This window comes from Taudactylus pleione, unplaced genomic scaffold (genome assembly GCF_031769625.1).
Source record: "Taudactylus pleione unplaced genomic scaffold, aTauple2 ptg000256l, whole genome shotgun sequence".
Taxonomy (NCBI): domain Eukaryota; kingdom Metazoa; phylum Chordata; class Amphibia; order Anura; family Myobatrachidae; genus Taudactylus; species Taudactylus pleione.
In genome coordinates, this window is record NW_028284658.1 from 25391586 (window position 1) to 25418505 (window position 26920).

At 43.3% G+C, this 26920-nt stretch overlaps 1 protein-coding gene across 1 annotated transcript in view; it reads right to left on the minus strand.

The window, feature by feature from the left end:
- Nucleotides 1-26315, minus strand: part of CNTNAP1 (contactin associated protein 1) — a 123312-nt gene extending 96997 nt beyond the window's left edge. The window contains exon 1 of the mRNA XM_088480857.1: nt 26252-26315. Within this exon, the coding sequence (XP_088336983.1) occupies nt 26252-26315 (64 nt within the window). The remainder of the gene's footprint in view (nt 1-26251) is intronic.
- Nucleotides 26316-26920: the final 605 nt, after the last annotated feature.

The window sequence follows — 26920 nt, forward strand, 5'->3', positions numbered from 1 at the left end:
AATCTTCCAGTGATTGATCCTGCAGGAATCACCATGCACAATCTCTCTCACTGCTCCTGCAGTCCAGCAATTATACCTGTGCTTTAACTATTGCTGTGTTTCAGCAGCATCCACAGTGCACAATCTCTTTTATTGCTCCTGCAGTTCAGCAGCTACACCTGTGTTTCAATCCTCGCTCTGCTCTACTGTGTCTCTCCAACACAAGTACACCATCGTATACCATCTTACAACAGTGCAAGCATTCTATTTACCTTACCAATTTGATCCTGAGCTAATGTGGGGGGCCATAACCTACAGACTCTTTGTAGTAAAAGTCTATCCCGCCTTACGGTGGTTTCTTGGGGAACACCAGGGAGCTTGTTAGACTCCACGCCTCCAGACTAGCAGTGCTAATCAGGGTAGATTAGGACAAGAGTCCACTTGAAATCCATGTGTCGTGATATCCTCTCTCTTCTTCCACTACATCTCCTCCCTTGGAAATCTCATCAGTTAGCCTCTGATACCATCAATACGCTGATGACGCTTGTGAGAATACGGGGTTCTCTCAATCACCCAGACACTGAGCAGATGAAACCAAAGTGATGATTTATTTTTCACGGCACACACAAAAAGATAATATGCAATGGCAAGAGGTAAATACAGAGAACAGACAATAGGCAGGTAGAAGTCCAGACACAGCCAGTCCCGGTAGAGGATAAAGTTCCAGGACAATTCCACCCAAGAGCTGACGACACGCAGTTTCACACAGTAGAAACTATCACAGATCACACAGCAGTTATAGCGTATGAGTCCACCCAAGCATTTCCGGGATACCACACCACACAGTAGAAACTATCACAGATGACAGAGCAGTGATAGTGTATAAGTCCACACAGAACTTGTGATGTGTTCCACTAAGCACCTTGGAAGAGCGATACCTCTTAGCCAAAGTCAGTGACTAACATGAGGAGCTAACCTCGGCTACCTCTTTTAAAACCTTCCAATTTCCCACAGTGCTTGTGCCCACCTAGAGGACTTGCAAAGTTCCCTGATTGGTGTTGGTCCCTTATCCTGTCCATCCCTCCTGCCTTCCTCTGATGTCATGTTCCTGATGAACACATGCTGGCTTGGCTCCGTGCCGACTGCCAAAGTTCGGAGAGAAACAAAGGGGAGCAACTAGAAGGAACAATGACCAGGTAATTGGTTTAAGTCCTGAGTGTCCCCTGCAGAGGTGGAAATTAACCCACAAGGTCCTTTTTCTGTGAGATGTTACATTGATCTACTGGTTTCTTACTATGTGGCTAGGTCAGAATAACGAATGGATAAAACAGACATATGGACAAGGGCTAAACATAAAGGCTTAAAAGTATTAAACATTAAATTTCCTCGCATTATTACAGTATATAATATACCTGCTAATGGAAAAGTTTAAGTCCTGTGAATGAACACACATATCGGGACATTTACATTAATTGATGCAGAGAATGAGATGCTGCAAATACATTTTTAACACACATCTCATTTCCTCACAATGCTTAAAAAATCTCTAGTCTCCTGACATGCCTCCCTCTGTCCTCTTTTGTGTCTTGAACTCTCTTTCTGCCATATCTGTCCCAGCACTTCTTGAAATTTATCATGGCCAAGACCAAACTTGTTGTTTACATGATCCCACCTCCATCTCCATTGATAGTATCACCTTCTTTTCTGTTCATAATGTACATTGCCTCAGTGTCATCCTTGATTCTACCTTCTCCATCAGTCCATCTCTCAGTACTACCGCTTCAAACTTCATTACATCATGATCTACTACTTTGATTACTGTAATATTTTCTGGCCTCCTTCAATGTCATCTCTCCCTACTTCAGTCTAATCGGCTTATGTTATATTTCTCTCTTTCCATCACTGGATCCCTATCCCACAGGATCCAGTTCGAACTCCTCCTCATCCTCACATAAAAAGCCCTTAATCACTTCTTCACCTACATCCCCCTCCTCTCCTCCTATGACCACTGCATCACTACTACTCTGGTCACTTCCTTTCATGCCCATGCTCATCTCAGAGTTTGCTCCCCTCTTTTTTAACTCACTCCTTCTCCAAGTTTGACTTTATATCATGTTCTCCAGCTTTAATTGTTCCCAAAAAACACACCATTTGACTTAAGCCTACCAGCCCTCCTCTTAACTCCTACCTCACTCTCTCCTCATTCCCACCTTTACTCCTTCCCAGTTCTCCCTCCCACTGTTTACCACATTCCTTGCAGAATGCAAGCTCTTGGGCAGGGCCCTTCCCTCTTCTCATTCTGCTCTTTGCATTATTTTTACCACCTAAGCACCTTGTCTTTAATCTCCTTCTCCCCTTCAGTAACATGGTTTGTTCACTCCTATGATGAGCCATTGAGGCATGGACTCCACAAGACTCTGAAGCTGTCCTGTGGTATCTGGCACTAAGATGTTAGCAGCAGATACATTAAGTCTTGTAAGTTGTGAGACGGAGCCTCCATGGCTCGAACTGGTTTTTCCAGCACATCCCACAAATGCTCAATCAAATTGAGATCTGGGGAACTTGGCGGCCAAGTCAACATCTTGAACTCTTTGACATGTTCCTCCAACCATTACTGAAACATTTTTGTAGTGTGGCAGGGCACATTATCATGCTGAAAGAGACCGGTGCCATCAGGAAATACCATTGCCATGAAGTGGTGTACTTGGTCTGCAACAATGTTTAGGTAGATGGTAAGTGTCAACGTAAAATCAACATGAATGCCAAGACCTAAGGTTTTCCAACAGAACATTGCAATGAGCATCACACTGCTTCCACTAGCTTGCCTTCTTCCAATAGTGCATCCTAGTGCCATGTCTTACACAGGTAAATGACTCGCATGCACCCAGCCATCCTCATGACGTAAAAGAAAACGTGATTCATCAGACCAGGCCACTATCTTCTATTGCTCAATGGTCTTGTTCTGATGCTCACATGCCCATTGAATGCACTTTCAGTGGTGGACAGGGGTCAACATGAGCACTCTCACCAACAAAGCCCCATACGCAGAAAGCTGTGATGAACTGTATGTTCTGACGCCTTTCTATCATTTCCAGCATTAAATTTTTCATCAATTTGTGCTACAGTAGCTCTTCTGTGGGATAAAACCAGATTAGCTAACTTTCACTCCTCACGTGCATCAATGAGCCTTGGGCGCCCATAACTCTGTCGCTAGTTCACCAGTTGTTCTTCCTTGGACCACTATTGGTAGATATTAACCACTGCACACCGGGAACATACCACAAAATCTGCTGCTTTAGAGATGCTCTGACCCAGCCATTTAGCCATCACAATTTGGCCTTTGTCAAAGTCGCTCACATACTTACACTTAAATAATCTGCAGGAACAGGCTGCAGAAGACAGGGTTATATTCTCTCTGGGTTTCTCTTGCAGCACACAAACACACAGGTGCAATTGATTTGTTTATTCTGTGATTGGTTTGTAGTGCTTGGGTAGAGGATAAAGCAATGGGCCTGATTCAGACCCACTCGCGAGCGGCTGTCCGCTCGCAAGTGGGTCGATGGTCTGCACTGAGCATGCGCACGACGGAGGGAGCTCCGTCGTGCGCATGCGCCAGACACGACGAGCGAAGGACTTTCCTTCGCTCGTTGTGTCCGATCAAAGGGGGCGTGCTGTCAATGTTGATTGACAGCACGCCCCCTTTGGTGGGCGTGCCGGGAGCGTGCCTCCCTGACGGGGGCGTTCCCACGGGAACGCCTCCCGTCAGAAGCCGGCCCACTGACATCACTAGTGATGTCAGTGGGAGTGATTTTGGCTCTGATAGAGCCAAAATCACTCCGGAGCTTGCGGTTGAAAACCTCAACCGCAGGCTCCGGCTCGCAATTTCGATGGTCGCGATGGTCACGACCATCGCGGCCATCAAAATGCACGCTCGTATAGCCTGTGGGTGGTGACCCACAGCTATACGAGCGTCCAGGAGGACGCTCCATGAAAATGGAGCCCGGCCCTCATGCAGAGCGTGCGCTCTGCTCAGAGCGTATGGCTCTGAATGAGGGCCTATGTCTGTTCTTGTGGACAGGGCGACTAATGACACCTAATTGGTCTGTGAGTAGGCAGCTGATTTGTGTCTAGCTAGAGCGAGGGTGGCCTGGTGTCATCCTGACAAAAGTCTGCTGTGCTATTTGTGACGTAAACTATAGAAAGCACCATTTTTACAGCAAGAAGTTGTCGGTGTCTCATCTGCCGGGCAGCAATATCACAAATAATATCATGGTGGGATTACAAAGAACAGCCAGATTCTGCTGTCTATCCCACCAACCAGATGCAATGGTGGTGAGTGAAATGTGTTCAGCACCACTATCAAATAACAAAAAGTTATAAAAGCTGTTAGTTGTGGATTCATTAAACTATACAGTATGTTAGGTGTGGTAAAAAATAATTATATTTGCTTGTGCTAAAGCACCTGTTTGTTTTGTAAAGAAAGCTAATTTTTTAAAAACTGCTGGCTGTTGTAGTGCTACACCTGGTTATGCAGTTGTCAGTTGATATGTGCCTGTGTGAGTGCTAAGGTAAGCAAGATTCCACTTCCCAGCCCAAACTTCTGTGGAAATGGAAGTTGTAATAAGAACCTTGTTGAAGGTGGCAGCAGCACATGAGGAGAATACCTGTGTTCTCCATTCATTGGTGACGAGACAGGGAGGCCCCAGCTACACTCATGCTGCAAAAAAGTAACTTCTGATGAAAATGTAGAAACATATCTAGTATCGGATAAACGTACCACCCATTGAATTGCAGTGCCTCCCCAGCCAGGTAAATGGCTGGGGAGGCACTGGCTAGTATCAGAGCCAGATTTAAACATACATATATGAACCCGAGGGTTCATGTGGGCATTTACAAAGGTGCAGCAGTATATAGTGATGGAAATTTGGTGAGTTTTGATCAGGGATGTGTGGAAAATATTGACAGGGGAGGCAGTGCCTCACCTGCCATAGACTTTTTACTCCAAAGTCCTGACTACTGTATAAAAATTATTAGAATGATGCAAAGAAGATATTTATAATATTTTCTACAAAGTTTTGACTATAAAAATTATAAGAAAAGTATACTGTACCTGAGTATAACAGGAAAGGCTCTGCAAATCTGCCTCACCTGACCGCATGTCACTGGTACCACCAACCAAGCCAAATGTCACCTGAGTTGGGCTGAACATATAGCTTCCAACCTTTTGGGGGAAGCTCAGCATATTTATATAGACTTGGATGAGGACCAGGCAAATAACTATTAGCAGCTAAAAGCCGCTATAATAGCGAGGTTTGGTGTTACCAGTGCGGGCGAGGCCCAAAGATGTGCCAGTTTGTGCTCAGCTTGCTGAACCTTGCCAAGCACTTAAAAACTGGTTGCAGCCAGAAAAGAACACTGCAGTCAGAGTGATCAAAATTCTGACTATTGATAATTATATCCAAGGTATGGTCCGAAGTCTCAAAAGGTGGGCACTACAGGCGGACCCTCAGAAGTATGGGGAATTGACCACTGTAGTAGGAAGATATGGTGCCTTGCAGCTTATACCCAAACCTCTGTTACCCGCTCCAAAGTTTGTGCCTCGGTCAAAACATGGCATATGGAAAAGAGAATCGGGAATTGGCATTGAGTTTGCATGACAAAAAGGCAGCCAACAATGCCCAATGTTAGTTGAACCTATGGATTGCTCGATGGTGCACACAAAACACACATATCCGAGCTATTGTACTATGAGTCCAGTTACCGTGAAGTCCTGTTTATTTCAAGTGGCTGTTTTTGTGAATCACCAACTGTGTTGGAGCTGGCAAATTCAGGTAGTGAACTATCCGTGGTTTCCAACTACACATTGCTAAGGGTTCTGGCTCACAAACTGACCAAAGTAAAAATTCTCTATGTCCACCAGACTGCCGAGGAATATGACAGGACTATTTTTACTGTTACTGTTAATGGACAGTCAGTCAGGATAATAGCATCAGTTGCCCAAAACAACCTTACCCTTTAATACTTGACAGAGATTTCCTGCTGTACACCTTGATGTGTTTTCTGAGGTATCTGGATATACCACCTCATACAACACAATATAGTTACACCTCCAGGGTAGTGGTGAGAGTAAGACCATACTGCGTTCCTTAAGCTACAGTAGGTGTAGAGTTGTCAGAAAGGTCATTAAAAATCTCCAGCCCTACCATTTTGCAGTGTACTATAGACCAGGGTGTCTGCATAAAAATGCAGATGCCCTTTCTTGACAAGATGCGCTCTCTGCGGTATCCACGGTTGGTGACACTAAGGGGAGGGTTATGTGACAGAGGCTTATTTGCCACACCTCACCTACAGGAGGATATGTAAAAAAAACAAGAAGTCTGCAGGAACAGACCACAGGCAGGGTTAAATTACCTCTGGGCTTCTCTTGCAGCACATGTGCACACAGGTGAACCACATGGCAGTAATTGATTTATCGTTTTCTGTGCTTGGTTTGTAGTGCTTGGATAGAGGATAAAACTCTGTGTTCTTGTGGGTGGGGCAACCCATCACCTGGTGTCATCCTGACAAAAGTCTGCTGTGCTATTTGTGACATAAACAATGTACAGCCAGCAGCAGATAGTGGGCACATGACTCCCTGCTGGCTGGGAGGGGGAGAGAGCAGGTGGAGCAATGCAGTCAGCCAAGGCTGGTTGGCGATCCTATCAGTACTTGTAGCCAGATGAGAGAAAGGGAGCTGCAAGTTCCTCAAGCCCGGGCTGCAGGAAGACTGTCTTCCTGCAGCCATGGGTGGATGATCCTTTTAGAATTTCCCTCCTTCTGTAGACTGGCCAGCAGGGGGAGGCTGCAGGGAGATTGCCGCTGCAACCAAGTGGCCAACCGCAGAGCTGGATTAAGGCTGTCACTTGAGGTTTCCAGTCAGAGGTCTGGGAGTCGGGGTGACTAGGTGGCGAGGCAGCAGTAGACAAGGAGGAAGTACATATGACTTCCTCATAGGTTAATTCCAGGTGTTGACAAGACCTGACCAGAGGCGCGGAGTCTAACTCATTGGTGGTTTTCACCAGTGACCCCTCCAATTGGGATATGGGTTTAGCTGTGCCCAACGAGCAGGTCGCGGCCCCCTGATCAGGGACCCAGGAATTAGCAATTGACAGGGAGATAAGAAAGACAAATGGGTGGCTGGAGATTATCAATGGAGAATATCGGTAATCACCGATGTAGAATAACACTAAAGAATATCGGTAGTGATCGATGTTGAATATCACTGATGAGTATTGGTAGTGACTGATGTTGAATATCACTGAAGAGTATCGGAAGTGACCGATGTTGAATATTCCTGATGAATATTGGCTGTGACTAATGTTTAATATCACTGACAAATATCGGTAGTGACCGATGCTGAGTATCACTGGAGAATATCACAGAGACTGGTGAAGCGCACTGAGGATACAACAGCGTGGAGCATGGAACAGCGATCCAAAGCTAGCAGCTACTGGAGAAGTTGTTCAGGCGACTTAATGTTTCCTGGAGTCCTGCTTTATACCCTTAGGTAGTTGTCCATTGGAGGAACGAGTCAGCTGAGAGGTGACCAGGATACCATTGGTGGAGGGTCCGATCAGGTGAGACAGACAGTATGGCTGCACCCGTGACCGCCGCCGTGGGAATTCCGATATGGAGAATTGTGTGGAAGTCAACACGGCTCCGGAGATAATACTCAGAATGTCACCCGCTGCCACACCTGGCGTCTGACCGCACGGCTAGTCAGGGGAAGCCGGTGCCGCGGTAATGGCCAATCTCAGGCTGAATCCTGACAAAGGCTTTGGGAGAACCAGGCCACTTAAGACCTAAGACCAGGGGGGCCCTAAAGGGCAACATTTGGAACACGGGCATCAGGTCTTCTTGTGCAAGCCTTGGGCATGTATACGAAAAAGTGGTGTGTCCACACATCATGTTCCCATTTAATTTAACGCTGGGGTCTTGCACATTTGCTTCCTCAGCTGCTGGGCTACCATCCCTATCTCTCCTCCAGCCCATGGATGGGACAGTACCCAAAAAACAGTCTAACCAACATTGTGAAGGTTCAGGGTTATTCATACATACATAGTGACATAAAAAATGCAAAAATGTGTCTTTGTCGCAGAAACAATGTGACTAAGACACACCATGAGACTGCAATGATTAATTTGATATGTGACGCACATTAGTGTGCGACTGAGTCTGTAAGTGAAGTACAACAGAACTTGGTGTGGAAAAAAGCTGTGGCCGCTGCACCGTAGCACTTCCTATACAGATTCAGACTCCATTGCACACAGATATAAGTGTCACATATCAAATTAATCAGAGCAATCTCGTTGTGCGTCTTAGTCGCATCGCATTCCCGGGCAAGATTTTTTGGCAAAAAAGCCACAAAAAAGACCTGTTTGGCGTGACAGCAGAAATAGTGCATGAGGACACATCTATAGACATACATACACTATATACAGTCACATATATACATAGTCACATACATATATACATACAGTCATAATTATACACATACATACTGTACATATTGTTATACACAAATACAGTCACATAAATATATACATACAGGCAGACAATATAGTGTGACCCCCTCTCTTACCTTAGCCTCTGATACACTATATATATGCAAAACGACAATTCACTACTGTGGATGCAACAATATATTAGAATATATGTAAAATAGGCTCCATCTGTGTATCAAGCACAGTGACTTCATGCGACACCCACACAAAACACTCAGAGTGATGGGGGTGAAAGCAATGGAAGAAAAATTAAATAAATTCACATTTACTTTTCATCAGAACTTAGTGTGTCGTAAAAAAAAAAGAGAATATATAGTAGTGCAATATTGCCTTCCAATTCTGACTAAAAATGGATACCATATGCACTCACCCTTGTTAGGATGCTATGCCATACTTACCGACTTTGCGACACAGAGGGGGCATGATGGACGGAAAGGTGGGCAGTGCAGGGGGGCGAGGTGGCCAAAAAAAAGGTATTTTACTGTGGGAGGCAGGGCTATAATGATGCAATTCACATCCTTCGTAGCTGTATTACCTATCCTGACTCTCAGTTCCAGGTATTGCTTCAGAGCTGTACCAGGGTCGCAAGTTCCTCAAGTTGTATTCTGAGTCCTAGCTTAAGTTCTGAGTTCCTGTCTACCAGTACTATGCTATTCTGTGTTCCGGGGTCCCCCTTGTCACTGGAGTATATTCCTGTTCTTGCTGGCCTTAACAGGTCACTAGACAGGGGGGTTGCCCAGTAGGCCTGGATTTTTCATCTCGGTTACAATCTAGTATCCTTGCATATCACAAGTCTGTGGTTCTTACACTGCACTAGTGTATCTGTATTCCTGGTTATACTCATGAGCAAGAGTTATATAAGCCTCCTTGTTTCGGCTGCACCTCCATTCAGTCCAAGGGTCCCGAACCAGATCTACAGAATACTCACACCGTGTCATTATCATCCAATAAAATACTTTATTCAATCAAAGCATAAAAGACCCCATGAGGAGAGGCATCTTCATACCCTATTCTGACACTGGCCATACCACTCCAATGGATGATAACATCCACCCAATGGCTGATCTTGTCTTTTTAATGGGCTCTGCGATTGCATTCCCCTGGCAGGGCTGCCGAGAGGGGAAGAAGCGGTTACTAATTACCCATGCCAGATCTGTTTAAAGGGCCTAGAGAGGGCCAGCAAGCTGTGCAGGAGAAATATCTTCTACCACAGCTCGCAGTGTTGTGCACAGAATTTTCCACTCACTTATTTGAGGAGGTATGGCCACAGCTCCCAGCCTTGGCCACACCCGCTTATATTACCCAGGCCACTAACTGTCTCGACGGTTCTGTCCCCTGGTGGGCCCTCCATGTACCAGTCGACTCTGGGAGTGGGTGGTGTATTTGGGACCATGGTTTGGGGTATCAATTTTTATTTGTACTAAAGTGTATTTCCTTTTCAAATGTTGGGAGCTATGAGAAAAAAACTCAGCTTTTGCATATTTCATGCAGGAATGTATAATGGTTCAACTACTGTATGGCATAATGTAAACTCTAAATACATTCAACATAAAACTGGAGATGTTATTGAGTATAGCTAGACCAGCACTTTCTCCAAACTAGACAATTACAAAGTAATATTACATAATTAAAATGTATTTCTCTGTACAATTCAGTAGCTAAAACGGGTATCAGATGATTGTGCATAATGATTTGCAGTTTCCTCTGCTTTGGCAGAATAAGATGAGAGCTCACCACTCTACAGTACATCTGCCTGTATTTGGCAGCATAGCCAAATTAAACAGACACAGTAACACGAGAGAAAAAGCACAAGAGAACATATAGTTATAAATAGCACTTAAAATACCTCCTCAACTTTCATTACTTAAAGGACTATTATCACCAAAATAATATAAAAAAACATAACATAGATTATATTGCTCAGCGCTACGAAAAAAAGTTTTTCATAGATGGGAGGAGGTTGCATTGGGGCTCATTCTAAGTCGGACACTACTGTTACTGTATAAGCATGCTTTTGACGTAGTCGTGTCTGCAACTTTATGCTAATGTTAAGGTACACGATTAAGTTCCTCATTTCAAAACCACTCCTATGACATGCCCGTGACTTCCCCATAACACGCCCATAACACGGAATATCTTTGTGCGTCTGCATTATAGCCACCTCCCAGACACCGCCCATGAACACTCAGTCCATTCAAACGGTCCTGCGACCATGTGCGGTAACACCGTAGGACACATGCACCATTTTAGGGATTTTGATGCATACACAGTTGCAATAAGTTGCCAACTTGTCGAACATCGGCATTGCATCTGACAGAATCAGCCCCATTGTGTCTTACCCATACTCACATGGGGGAAGAGGAGACCCCCTCTTTCAAGCAATGGGCCTGATTCAGTACGGATCGATGTGCGATTGTGGCATGGCCTATGTGATAGCGCTGGACAGGATAAGTGGGGCCAAGACCACGATGTGTGACAATTACATTATTTCATACCTTTTCCTAGACTGAAACTCAATTTAGTGTTGATTTGTAAACCTTTGCAGTTTAATACTCTTTATTTATAATGACAAAATATCAATATATGTACAAATAAATCTGCATCACCTGTAACAATCAAATCATACCTCCCAACCGTCCCCATTTGAACTGAACAGTCCTGCTTTGCAGACACTGTCCCGCTGCCCCACCCAAGGACCGTAGTGTCCCGTGGGTGGGAGGAAGGTTGGGAATAGATGCCGTGTGCATGAGCATGGCATCTATACAGTGCTGGGAGGTGAACCTGGAGCTCTTGGAGCACTGGGCACACCCCCAGAGAGACAAAAGTGGGGACAATCTGCAGCAACCTCCAGCAGCCTGAACAATCGACAAAATGCAGGATGGATGCATGGGTTCATATTGTTTATGCCAAATTCTGATCCTACCTTCTGCAGCAATAAATGTAGAAACTCTGCACCTGGTCAAACCAAGTTGCTATGCAAGGGGTGTCAATATTTTATTTGTTTTTGCATGCAGGGTAAATGCTGGCTGCTTTTGCATGTAGCTCATTTATACTGAACACTTGCACTGAAATTTAGAGTGGAGGTAGCGCACGCCCTTTCCAACTGTAAATCTCTATGCACAGTTTACATTTACCCCACCTGGAGTGCAACATAGTTTTACCAGTGGCTTTACTTCAAACTTAAAAGCAAAATACTGTATTTGAACTATATTTTGTTTGAAAATGAAAATAATTAGCTGTTATATTACAGCAGCTGTATTGTTGTTTGAAACTAGCTACTTTTTATGATTACATTGTTACTTTGAAATCCAATGTAAGAAAATGGCAAGGTGACATACAGTACATTAAGAAATGGCTGAGAAATGCAGCAGTCATCCTGCCTGGGAGCATACAAGTGACTTATAGTGCTCACTCAGCAGACTGCATTCTGCTTACTCAGTGTAGAGAGGTTGCAGGGACCTCGCTGACATTAGCTCTGCTACACTGTTCTTCCAGGAAGTAATGAATGAAATCCAATATCCATAGACAGCATTTCATTCTCTGCAATCTGGTGAGTGGTATCCCTCTGCATCCTGATAAAAACATGTATGTATTATTAAAGCATTCAATTGCTTCGAGCAATAGACAGACTTGCCTATGATAAAGGCTTACCTGCTTCAATTAAAACCCCTCAGGGAGAATCAACCAACTCCATTGGTCAGGGAACATGGCCTCCACATTCTCTCTTGTCCTGGCCCTGCCTCCCTCCTCCCATGCAATTTGCGCCACCCAATTCAGTCAGGAAGTGTGCGGCATCAGGAGACTAGCCAACTCTTTCGGCCGGAGAGCCCCCCAAATTCAGGCCTCTCCGGGACCTTCGGTGAGAACTGGCAAGTATGCTATGATGCCTGCAACATCTCGATTTACCATGAAGAGTGGGACATACAGTACCTGTAAGTCAGTAATGGTACTGTCGCGATGATCTCGATAGTTGAAATGTATGAATTTCCCTGCTTAATAGTAAAGTGTCCTTGAAAATAACTTAATTAACTAATTATCTTTTTGAAGTCTAGGTCACTGCTACAGTACATGCCACATTTTTAAGTTCCAAGGTGATTAAATATTCTCGTACAAACATGTTATTTATAATATATTATATATCAGCCAATGTGTAAATAATACTTCTTCAAAATGCACATTCAAAACGAAAAACAATGTAGAAACTAATGTTTACTCAATATAGTACAATATTTAACTCACAGTCTGTTCTTGCCTTTATATACTGACCTGTTCCATCATCAAAAAGATTTGCAAACAGAGTGATGTCACACAAGTGGCATAGCTGTTAATTTAGTACAGATGGGTTCAGTGTGCAGAGTCAATAGTCAAATGTTGACAATGACAAGGTGATCTGCGACATCACTGCCGGGGGGCAGGAGGAGTTGACCTCTTCTGCATAGATGGGGGCGCAACAGGATGGCACGGTCGTGATGCAACCATGTCAGCAAAAGCCCAGCTAGCTGCAGTCGCATCCCATGAAACTGTGCCAGGTAAGTGGTAAAGTCACATTACTACTGTTTCGACATGCCGTGTTTGACATTCTGCTGTCCACATTGTGAGTGTCGACAGATTAACTACATCCCATACAGATAGACAGACTGTATAATAACTACTTGTTAGTACATGTAGCAAAAAAAGTCCTCTTTACAGTTAGACTACATTGTTGTATACATTGTTGTATTCCAAGATTGCTACGTGTATCTCTTCCCTACTCAACCTCTTTCAGCTACAAATAAAAGGCCCAAATCAGTCATCATGCAGATTTAAAAGCAATGCAATAGTGCTAGTATTTTCATACATCTCAGACTAAAGTGCCTTGTCCCATAAAGCTTCACAGAGGACAAGTGCACGAACTAATAACACACATTAATAATGTTTATATATATATATATATATGTATATATATATATATATATATATACACACACATATATACACACTATAATCCAATTTCCTGATCACATCATAACTATTCATCCACCTATACTTCATTCTAATATGATCAATCACCAAATGCATTTTTAGCAATTACACCTAAGCACTATGGGCCACATCCAATTAGTCGCGGTAAATTATCGTGGCTAATTAGCTCGCCCGGGGCTATCCAATTAGCCCAGTAGTCAGCATGACGATGGCACTTATTAGGTTTTTTTGGGGGGGACCTGATGTGTTCTGAAAAAGAATCCACGTTAAGTGTCGTTTTTTCGGCCAAAGAAAAAAAACGAGTACACATAGGGCCGCGAGCTTATCGTGGCTCCTATGTGTTAATGGGCGAACTATCCAATTAATTCTTCAGTGAGACCCAGCAACAGCTATTACTGGCCTAAGTACTATAATAAATAGGAGAAAACCCCATTGCTGACAAAAACACCTGTGTTTACAGGATAAACCATCTTGCTCTCTTTAGTAAATAGATCCCTACATAAATTGGAATTATATTAGGACCAGTGATAAAAATCATTGGCGCTTAAATCTAAATTCTGCAAATGCAGTCTTTTGTGACAATGGACACCAAAAGGTCAGGCCAAAATTGTAATTTTCTGAACCAGAATCACTTGTCACTTGTGGCTATTCATAAAATACTATGAGGCCAATTTAATTTTTCAAATAATATCAAGTAAAATAATATGAAGTTAGTAATGTTGCAGGTCCTAAAAACAAAAATACACCAATAAGGCCAGTGAAAATGTGAGTGAAAACATATCATAAGTGTCTTTCACATGTGTATGTTATTAGCCTTTCATCAGTGTTCAGGTCAGTAGGAGGTGGGATGTAGTTAGGATGCCGGCAGCCGGAATGCCGACCGCCAGAATCCCGACACTGAAAGCCCGGCATGGGACTAAAGATAGGAGTCTAAATACCAACGCCTATCATTAGTCCCACGCCAAAATCCAGACGCCCGGCATACCGAATGTAGGTAAGCCAAGCGTCGGGAGCTGTTAGCTGCCGGGGGATTAAGTTTAGGCAGCCCCGGGGGGACTGAGAGTTAGCCATCCCCCCGAGGAGGGTTAGGTTAGGGGAAGGGGGGGTTAGGGTTTGGCACCACCTGGGGGAGGCTAGGGTTAGGTACCTCCTCGGAAGGGTTAGGTTTAGGGTGCGGAGAGGAGGGGTTAGGGTTAGGGACCACCGGTGGGACTTAGGGTTAAGCACTACCCCCGGAGTCTTAGGTTTAGGCACCCCCAAGGGATGGTTAGGGGCGGGAAAGGGGGGGGGGTAAATTATACTTACAAGCCGACGTCTGGATTTTCTGCTGTTGGGCTTCCAAGGTCGGGATTTGAACTGGCGGCTTTTAGCCGTCAGTATTTCATACCCAACCCATAGGAGGTCACTGTAGGCTTCCACAATACAATTTGTAACATGTGATACTTGCCGACTTTTTGGCTGCACCCTCCGGTGAGGGCAGCCAGGTTGATTATTTGAGTGCAGGGCCGGACTGGCCATCGGGCACTTCTTGCATTTGCCAGAAGGTCTGATGGTCTCAGGCCCTGTTCGAGGAGGGCGGAAGCTCCCCCGCCCACCACCTAACGCCGCTGGATACCTGACGTGCGATCATGGGGAGGGAAGTGGTGGCAGCAGTAGACCGGGAAGAGAGGGGGGCGTACCATGAGGCCACGCCCCTGTGACCTGCGGCACACCCCCTCAAAGCTAAACCACTCCCCCTTCACGAGCGTGCATGCACAGGGCGGACTGCCAGGGCTGATTGCGCTCGCACAGGGTGAACTGCCCAGTCTGTCCCTGTTTGAGGGGCATGGTGCAGCTAAGTGAGCAGTGCAAGGTGTGACAGCATTATCGTGTCATCATCACCCCATCGTCGTGGACCTGACCCCCTGCTATACAATTAAGCAAATCATGTCACCAAACTGCAGATGTGGGCAGCAGTAGCCTCCAGGAGACTTGCCCATTTATCCAGGCATACGGTAGAGCCACCAGAAATTCCAGAGTTCCCAAATATTCTGGCAGAGTAGGCAAGTATGACACACATGGGCGGAGTAAGATGAGTTCCAAAAATCTGAAAGCAATTAGAACAATATAGCAATGCTGCTAAACCCTAGTAACAATGGTATTGGGTGACACTAGAAACAGTGATTTCTACTAATTTACATGTTTCATTAACTTCATACATGTATTTAACATGTTAACTTCATAAAAAACATTAGTAAAATTAAATGTCTAAGGGGTAAAAAGGGGCAGCTAGTACTTAAATAAAAAGGATTGAAACAGAATATGTAAAAAAAATTAGGCTAGTAACAACAGCAGCTTGTAAATGTAAATTGTATACTATACACACACACACACACACAATTCAGCATTGCTCTGGTGCAGAACCATCCCTAACACTGCTACCGAAGAAGTCCTGCCCAATGCACATGCGTGAACTGAGTTCATGCATGCACACGGAATGCAGCACCGGAGGGGCTCATCCTCTATACAAACCGGCACGGTTTTCCATAGGAAGCAGCGGTGCTCCCGGAAACCACTGCATATGAAGACTTTAATTTTTTGGAGTCTGCTGACTATTAGTGATCCCATTGGGCCCCTAATAATGATTGAGCACATTACTAGCATTTCCGAATGTATAACAGGCATAGTCATGATCATGAATAGGCCACTAAGAAACTTAAAGATAAAGTTATAGATATGCATAAGAAAGGAAAAGGCTATAGAATAATATCCAAATTCTTCGATGCCCCATTGATCACTGTTGGATCAATTGTGATGAAATGGAAGCTACATCTTACCACCCAGTCCGTCCACCATATCTCAACGGGAAGCCATAAGGTGCATACACACTAGACGATATGCTCCCTGAGCGATATCGTCTAGTGTGTCCCCGGCAGGCTGTGCTCAATGTCGTTCATGACATTGAGCACAGCCGCTGAACGATATCATTAGCGATATCGTTCAGCGCCGGGCTCTCTCACCCATTCCCTGACATGCAGCAACCTGACGAGGTCGTCAGGTTGGCCTGCATGTCAGCCCGATGAACGAGGATGACGAACGACCCGCGGGAACGCGCGTCGTCGTCATCGTTCATCTTTTTTGTGTTAAAAATGGACGATAAAGTGGACGACTGAACGATAACGATATCGTTATCGTTCAGTCGTCCACTTTAATCGCCCAGTGTGTACGCACCAATAGAGAAGACAACTATCACTCTGAAAGAACTACAGATCTTAGTGGCTGAGACTGGAGTGAAGGTGCATCAGTCAAGCATATCAAGAACTCTGCATACAACTGGGTTATATGGGAGGGTGACTAGAAAGAATTGGTTACCAAAGAAAAAGTACATCACACCATGTATAGAGTTTGCCAGAAAACAGAGTGACCAAGCTAAAACGTATGTTAAGATTTTGTGGTCAGATGAGACATAAATTGAGCTTTATGGGCCCAATTCAAAACACTGTTTGTGGCACAAACCTATAACTGCCCCTTCCTTAGCAATCACCATTCCAAAAGTGAAGTATGAGGCTGTAGCATCTTGTTGTGGGGACAGTTTTACTCAGTGTAGACTGGGCACCTTGTTTAAATTGAAAGATTGATGGATGGTGAAAAACCTCTACACACTCATGCCTCATGTCATCTGTCGGTCTCCCCTCTCCCCTAGATTGTAAGCTCCTAGGAGCAGGTTCCTCCTCCCCACTGTCTCCCAGCCTTCTTCTCTAGCACTTCTATGACAGCCTTCAGAGCTGTACTGTGTATGGAGAATTGTATGGCTAATTGTTACTTGTGTTCTGTTTATATTTTGGTTACTGTATTATAATGTAATGTTCTGAGTACCCTTTACTGTATGTACGGCGCTGCGGACCACTTGTAGCGCCCTATAAATAAAATGTAATAATAATAATAATGGCCTAACTACAGTACATAAATGGACCAGTACCACAAAGCTTGTGGACAGCAGATGTGATCACAACACTGAAAAAGGGAACAAAATCAATCACCTAAAAGCCAGAGAGCAGAGACTCTGATACCAATGGTGGATAATATATATATGAATACATTGTAACAGATAACACTCAGAAATGTGTTACTGAAAATAAATAGAGAGGCAGCAGTTGGTGTCATTTATTTGGTGTTTGCTATAATATTGCATACAGTTCCAAGTAACAGATTGTTACATTAAATAATAATACTGAGACTAATGGAAAAATATGTACATTTGTAGGTAACTAAGTGACAGCTGTGAACAAGAGAGTTGTTCTAAATGGAACATATTAAAACTAAGCTAAAATTACTGGGGGAGGGAGGTTGGCTGTATGCACGTTTGCACAGTGTAATATATGCAAATTTATACTGCACACATAAAAGGAATACATCTATGTCCATATGCAGATTTGCTACTTGTGCCTTACACCTGGAGGGTGTACAAAAGCCTATGAAGTACAATAAGGGCATGTTAGTGTAATTGCATATTGAAGCAGAAAATGCATAAAGACACATATATGCTCCCGCCAGCAGCACAATCATTTGCAGGTGACTGAGGCTACATGCCAGAACATGCTGATGATGAAGGTCACCAGTGACCACTGTTTGGCTGATTGTGGTTCAATCTTTGCATGTTATAGGGGCTTTCTTCATCGTTTGTGCCTTTATTACATGATTTTGTGGGTACATTTCTGAATTCATTTTTTAATACTTACATTGCATTTCCTACATAAGGAAGATGATACCTGCTGTATTGTTTTTTATTTAAGTATAATCTAATAACATTTGTCTTAATAGCGAAAACTACAATTGCTAATAAACTTATTTTGTGCTTATGACCTGGTTGGGTGAAAGTATGTCCAACGTAGAGGTCACATTGTGGACAGTTACCATATCGATGTTTATAATGTCGACGCCACATCAGAGGTGTTAGAGATAACCTCTATGCGGAGGGTTAGGGGTAGGGATAGGTTTAAAATATTTACCGAAACCGCCGTTCCATCAGAGGTCTACGCCGGAAGTAACATTCAGATGACCACCGGGCCTGCGAAGCCGCACTGGAGCCACTGCAGCTATCCGGGACCAGATAAGTGACAGCTAGGCCCCTGGAGACGTTAAGCTAAAATTCTATCATGTCGACATGTTATCCGTGTAGTCTTGATGAATGACCTGGTGCATGATGACATTATAACTGTTAACCTAACACACCACACCGCTGAGGTAATCCTGGCACATATGCTACTGTTGGATATGTGGATTAATTTTGAGATGTCTACGATGCAGCATATGGGTGTAAATAAACAATTGTCTTGTGTAGCTTTTTAGAGATTATTTTTTTACGAATATACATCCAACTGCGACTCATCCCCTAGGTCACTGCAGAAAAGCTCAAACCAAATACACAGTTGGGCAGAGAAACAACAGATAAAATTTAATATAGAGAAATGTAAAGTAATGTAATTAAGGCATGGAAATAATTGTGCTAACCATACATTTAATAAGGAACAATTGGTAGATACTAAATGGAAAGACCTTTTGCTGCAAGAGCTGACATGTGCACGGCATAGATGCATAAGAAGCAAGTTTGATTTGCATTTGTATAAATTACATGTTTATCTGTATCTTGAACATGGGATACATGGGACAAGGTCAAGTAGAAATAGGCTACTATATTATTGAAAGTAATGGAGTGGTTAAATTATAATGAAATACCTAACAAACGGAGGTTGTTTACATAGAATAAGCTACAGTAGCCATAAGGGTGCTAAAATATTGCAAAAAAAAGTGCTGTCTGGTATAAAAAAAATAATGTATTATTGTATTATCAAGGCTAGTTAGCCATATCAATTAAGCAGCATGGCGTATGAAGCATACCATCAGCTATATACTTAAATACACACAATATATAATCACTATAAAAAATACTCTGTGGCTCTCCAGCTGTGGTGAAACTACAAGTTCCATGCTTTACCAGCAGATCGGATGAGACTTGTAGTTTCACAGCTGGAGAGCCACATGTTGGCCAGGCCTTCTTTAGAGGTTCTCGTATAAAGCTGTGGCCACAAATTAATTTTTAGTGTGTATACATATTATTGAATTGGATTAGATCCTCATGAGTAAGTTGGAACAATTTTCCATTGCTTGCATATATAGACATACAGTTATTCCAATTGTTAGTAGGGTTAATGGTCTTGAGGTACTATTTTTTTTAAAGGCGTTAAAGGCTCCATTATTAGGAGACAGTAGTCTGGTACTGAATATATTTTACAATTTGCACATCTGTTTTTAAAATACTAATAATATTGTGTTGTGGTCTTAGTGACAGACTGTTTTTTGGATCCACAAAGGTGACAAATCTTCTTAGAAGAAGATTATTATGCCCATCACTTCCCAGATGAGACTGGGGAAAGACATTTCCCCTACAATCCTAGAACCTGTAGGTCATCAGACTATGGACATCACTGCCAAGGTAGGTAATAATGGTAAGGTCACTAAATGCATTCTTGCAATGAATGGTATCAGTAGTAATAATAAACAATTTAAGCACTTGTGTTGATTGATCCTGGGAATTTACATCATTGCCAGAATGTTGTCATGAAGGATTTTACAGAAGTATGTCATTTTATTCAACCTCATTAGTTATGTAATTACAGCCATGTGAAAAAGAAAGTACTCCCTCTTCTTTCATGAGGATTTTATATGTAAGTTAATGTGCAGGGCCAGTGCATCATGTGACAATACTAGGTGGTAGCTATGAATAAGGGGTATGCTTAAACACTTAATGATGTCACTCATGCAATGTTGCATATTCCCTGTGCGCCCCTACAATAAAGCGCTGGCTGCTGACTTGGGGGAGAAGCAGCAGGCTACTACTGACCTGTGAATCTGAGAAACATGTTGCTTTTCAAATGCACTGCACTAAATAATCATCATGAGGCAGTGATAACTCCATGTCTCTCTCTCACGCTCTCTCTAAAGTCCCCGGTTTAAGGGTCTGCCTGTTCATTTGGGTTAATTTCTTGAACCACTATATGAATTTTGATGGGGTTTTCACTATTCTATACAGCATTGGTCGAGGAAGGTTTAGGTGTATGAACCATTCATCTGTGACAAAAGGGAGCCGGGCAGTGATGATTTTAGTGAAGCAAAGTCTTGCACCAAGCTGTTGTATGGCCAGGGTGCTGAAACAGCAAGAGACAGTGAGAGCCAATCAGAGATAGCAGTGTGCTCTGTAGCAGCAGCCTAGAGGGGGACTAAGTAGGGTCATGTCTGAGGCAGAGAGTGAAAGACAGCCTCCAACGAACCCATGAAGATGCCCTGGTGCAGACACAGTAGCCAGGAAGGTGCCATGGGAGGCATAGCTCAGGAATTAAAAAACAAACAAACATTGAAATACTATCAAATGATTTCCATTCAATGGTGGCAAACATTGGACTGCCACCATCAAATGGTAAAAACACTATCACCTGAATAAAACATCGATGGTTAGTGACCATCGATTTGGATGTCCATCCCTACGCTGAACCTGCAGGTGGACTCCGGCCACCACTCCTCCACCATGATGTGCTCCTTCTCCAGCATGATGTTCCTGCTCAGCCATACGTCGGTGAACAGGAGGCACCTCCCATGGAAGTCAGCGCTGTTCTCAGACAGGGGTACCATGGCGAGGAAGCTCAACAGGAAGCCCAGGAAATACAGGGTGCATTGTGCAAAGAGGACATTGCTCACTGCCATGTTCGGCAGCTGAGAAGGGGTGCGGAAGGAGGCTGCGGAAATATGCACAGGTCCCCCAGCCCCGGGGACATGCTGCTGATTATGCTTACGGTAGATGCAATACGAATCTATCATCCATGATCCTCCTGCCCCAGCACATTCCATTGGCCAATCCCATGCCAGCTGCAAGGCAGCAGCATTGGGGGTTGTGATAACACTGGTGAGATTCAGGGGGCAGGAGTGAGAAGTAGGGGGTTGTGGTGAAATGCAGGGGACTGTGGTGACATGGCGTAGGTTATGAGATGCAGGGGGCTTTGGTGGGATTAAATTGCTCCCATGGGAAACTGGGGCAGGTCGCTAGCAAAAGCATAAGCTTTAGAAGTTTGTCCGGAGAAAATAATGTTTGCCACAAACTAATAAGATCGCTGCATATCAGAACCTCATACCAACTGTCTGTTCAACTGGTGTTGAAGGGTGATAATTTGAGGTTGTTTTGCAGCCACAGGGCCTGGATGGAGGTTTCTGAATAGCCAAGTCAAAGTCCAAGCACATACATTATTAGAAAATGTACAGAATTGTAAAATGTTCCAGTGAAAGCACAAACAAAATAGAAATAAAAATGACCAGGGCCACAATCCTCTGAAGATGTAACATGTTCTAACCAATCCACGCTCCATGTTACAGTGACTACAGCCCAGGACACTAAATCACATCACTTTAAGTTGATAAAATAATGGGTATATTCTGCAAAAACCTTCCTCGGAGTATTATGGTGGCACAAAATATGACATAGAAGCATTTGTTAGCAGATAACATTATATAGTAAATAGCAGCTATGGGATGGTGATCCTGCCAGGGTTATAAATCATTCATTACATAATATAACCGGAAATTGATTACTGCATGAAAAAGATAAAATAAGATTATGATGCAATATATAAAAACATTATAGGTTAATTTTGCAGATATAAGCAAAACACTATATAATAGAAAACAATGGAAAAAAAATTACTAGCTGCAATACTTTTGTAGGTGATCAATAGTGTAACAAACAAGTGCCTAGATGGATAGGGAGAAAATACATGACAAATAGGACATTACAGACAGATGTAACCATACTTTTATGATATGCTAAATTAAGAAACAAAGGCCCTGATTTAGAGCCAGACGCTCTGACCAGAGCGCTCGCTCTGAATCAGGGCCCACCTCCATAAATATGGAGCGTCCTCCTGGACGCTCGTATAGCTGTGGGTCACCACCCACAGCCTATACGAGCGTGCAGGATGGTCGCGATGGTCTTGACCATCGCGACCATTGCCAGTGCGAGCAGAAGCCTGCGGTTGAGTTTCTCAACCGCAAGGCCAGGAGTGATTTTGGCTGTCAGAGCCAAAATCACTCCCACTGACATCACTAGTGATGTCAGTGGGGCCGGCTTCTGACGGTAGGCGTTCCCTTGGGAACGCCTCCGTCTGGCAGGCACGCCCCCGGCACGCCCACCAAAGGAGGCGTGCTGTCAATCCCTCCGTCGTGCGCATGCGCAGTGCACACCATCGACCCACTTGCGAGCGGACAGCTGCTCGCGAGTGGGTCTGAATGAGGGCCAAAGTTCACTTGTCTTTTAGTTAAAGCGTATCTGCAATCAATAATTTGTGCAGCTGTTAATAATCTTTTTTAATTTTATGTTCCCGTAAGGTTGGAATGGGGAATTCAATTAGCCACGATAATGCGATAATTTTTTGCAAGATAAGTTTTTGCATTCTTCGCGTGCGAATTTTGCTTATTGCGTCTATGCGTGCACCTGTTTTTCACGCAATTCAATTCCAAAAGTGCGATGCGGCATTCGCGCAAAAAAAACCTTCCTGCTTTTACCCGCGATAAGTATAGGTGAAAATGGGGATATATGCCTGTACCCCCAAAAAGGCAGTGATATAAGATAACAATACAGAAGTGTATTAGTGGCCCTAATTAAAGTATTTGGAGTTCTTAAATTGTGTCAAATGGCTGTTTTATGCATATTTCTCAAACAGTCAAATAATGATAGAAAGGAAGTGTTTTTTGGCAAAATAATGTGCTTTTTCGATTGGAGGTGCATAATAATGTCTAAGTATATATTTGTGTCATTTAAAAACCTTCAAACTACACCTCTAACACCCACCTGCAATCTTATAAAACATCTGTCCCATTCATAGAGCACCCACATCAATTGACCCATTTTCCTGCAAGCCAAAATGATATGTCATTATTGGCCAAATTAAGCTAATTACGAACTTTTTGCCTAATTAGTCATTAAGGAGGATGTCTCAGTGGTTCTGAGCCAAGTCCCAACATTTTTACCTTGAAATAGGGATTTTCCCTTACTCTTCACCTGCGTAGGAGGTGGTGAAAACGAATTGTCGGAAAAAGGCATGTTAAAATTTGCACTCACAAAGCCCATGGCTAATAGGATAGCACGAAAAGTAAACATTTGCACACTATGGGGCATAATCAATTGGGGGCGAGAAAAGCAAAAATCCTGCACCTACAAGGTTTCTCCTGCAGGTGCGGAAATTTTGCTGTTCAATCAGGCTTTTTCAATTTTAGGAAAAAAGGTCAGGAAATGCTCTGGGACCCCGGGCGGCACCACTCAAATGACTAATTAAGCAATTGGAAGTTTCCAATTAGCTTAATTAGTCTGTAATACTCACCTTCCAATGTGCTGTATTCTGTATCCAGTGTCGGGACCCAGTGAGTATGTCACTGTGTGTCAGTGTTTGTAAGTTTGTATGAGTGAGTGTGTGTGACCCCACCCCCCTCCTACCCAGTGTCAGTGTGCCCTCCTTAATGGTCACTGGGAGAACTACAACTCCCAGCAGCCCCTGTGCCTCTCTATGGCCCACGGGACTCCCAGCAGCCCCCTCTCCAGTGAGAAGATTGAGGGAAGGCCACCGGGAACCACAGAGACTACCGGAGACCCCCGACCAGGTAAGTGGAGAATTTTTTTTTTCACAAAAAGCGGCTTATCACAGCTACAGTAATTGAATTCCCCTTTAAAATGATCAGATTCTCTGCACCACTAAAGATCAATTATTTTGAAGAGCAGCAACACTGTTACAACAATGTATAAAAATAAATAAAGGTAATCTAGGCTTTTTGCCAAAGGCCTCATTACTGTCATTGGTATTATTGGTAGAAACATGACATTGACATAATGCGTGTAAAACACAAGCGTATTTGACATGTGTCTGTTATGTGTGTTTTGAGGTCACTGTGGCTTTACCAAGACACTTATTTTATATTAAATGCACTAATAACAATGAGAACAAGAGATGCTTAGGAAAATGCAGCTCTAACGCAACGCAAACCTACACTAGTAGTAAGAACAGGATTAGGGTTATTTTTTTTGATCCATTTACATTCGTTGTACAAGCATTTAAAACACACATGAAATTAACACCAGTGGGTACAAGGCCTAATTATAACTTAACGAGTAAGAAAAGAAAAGTGTATGTGATAGTCCAGAGTGTTCTCTATTACACTGAATTGTTGCAGGTCACATGAAATCCACAGATCAGAAGTAGATTGGTTAGAAAATATTGTTATATACATTTATTTTGGTACCAGAATGTAGAAGAAAAATTAGACAGTCAATAAATTGGGACACATGAATTATATACTGTACAATGAATTCAGTCCTCTATTACCTGCTATTTCATGTGCAAAGTGCAAAACACATGTATATTTCCATGTTTATACATGAACTTCATATAATCAAAGTCATTCTAAAGTGTTTTTTTTTAGTTTTCCTAAAATACTGCATTAAAAATGATGTCACACCCATCAAGGGATAGCCAGTACTTCACACAGCATTTCTCTACCATGATCTGGCAAAATTCTGCACTGAGCATCTTCTCTAAGCAACCCTACTCTCCATCACACGTGTGTCCTTCATCCTGTTAATGACACTCAGACTTCTATCTGAACAGACAGGCAGCAAGGTTATAGTCAAAGGAAAGAGTACCACATCCAACCAGAGGCGTAACTAGTAATTTGTGGGCCCCATAGCAACATATGTAAGGGCCCCATCTGCCGCCCAATGGCAAATATAACACACATAGAAGGTGGGACAGACAAGCTAAATGGATTCCCCCCCCCCCACACAGCACCTATGGTAGTTACGCCCTTGCACCCATCAGGTACCTACCACTAAAAGTATTCAATCCCTGATTACACTACCATTCTGAAAGCCAGGGGTGGGGATGTAAAGGGCAGGGTGGTGAAGGACTGCAGTGAGGTCATTTGGGAAAAAAAGTTCTGCATTAAGATCTATTAACCCCTTCCTAGCAGATGTTTTAACACAAACCCACAACTGCAAAAAATATCATCATTGTGTAAGAATTTTGAAAGTTAAAAGGGTTAAATTCCCATACAATATATTTTTAATAAAAATCCGCAACCAAACTTTAACGTTAATATTACTTGTACTGATAACTGAAATCAGCAACTGTCCTAGTTGCTTAGCAATATATGTAAAATTATATATAGATTTGGGAATTGTTGTGTGCTTACTCTAATTCTTGGAATGGACCCAAAAAAAAACACCCACAGATAACAACCGACTGCGGATCTGGCTCCATACACTGCAGTGGGACAACCTCCTAACCCTTCAGAAATTGTGCTTTTAGAAATCAGATTAATTAATGCATGTATACTGAGCATTTTTTTCTGTTCTTTGAGTGAATATACTTTTAAGTCTCCTGATTGGTTATTTTGTGAATACCAGCCTGCAGAGAAAGAGACAGGCAGCATGCACTTTAGTAAGAATGTCCCTGTGCTATAAAGGAATGACCAAGGTAGGATGGTGCATGGGATAAGCACTGCAATGCAGGGCAGAGTTTTGTGTGCCTGCATGGGCTCTTAGCACTGCATTGCAGATAACAACTTTTCAAAGCTATCATCCTTGCTCTCTCTCTCTCTTTCTCTCTCTCTCTCTCTCTCTCTCTCTCTCTCTCTCTCTCTCTCTCCAATATAAGATTTAAAAAAAATAGATTTCAAAAGTCATATTTTCTTCTCACCTGCAAGGGTTAAATGTCCTCTCTGGAGTACAGCAGCCCATGTGAGCAGCAATAAGGGATACATGTTTTCCTCTGAAATTTTGAAGATTGCAGCTATAGAGCTAAGCTGGTCCAGGGGCTTCTAAAGATGCATGAAGCTGGGACACGAGGTAGGATCAGCTTCCTACATACAGCAGCATAGTAGATGTGCAGAGCGCAGAGTGCTTAGTCTATCATTCCCACACTGTGGCACTAGCATCCCAGAAAGGCTGGGGAGGGATCACATGACAATATTCATTTGAAGTCAGAAGCAGACATCTTTGTAATGGGCTGCATATATTTTTGCTAATTGACCCCTGGCTCACTCATTTGCCCCACAAAACATGGTTCTGCACAGGACTGTAAATAAAGACTACTAGACAGTCCCTTTAGAAAAGTATTCAAGGTCCCTTCTTTCCCATGATTAGACACCCAGAAAAAAACAACACATCTTTTAAAGTCCCTATCATATGATCCAATAGCACATGAGAATGACAGGCAGTGGTGTCATTGGGATTGGTTGGCCTATTCAGTCTAACGTGCTGACCTTGTGCTCGCTTGCAGAAGAAGGCGTGGACTCATGTTTACAAAGCCACACCCTTAGTTTAATTAATTTTGCTCGTCACCCATCACCGCTGCTGCAGCGCAGCT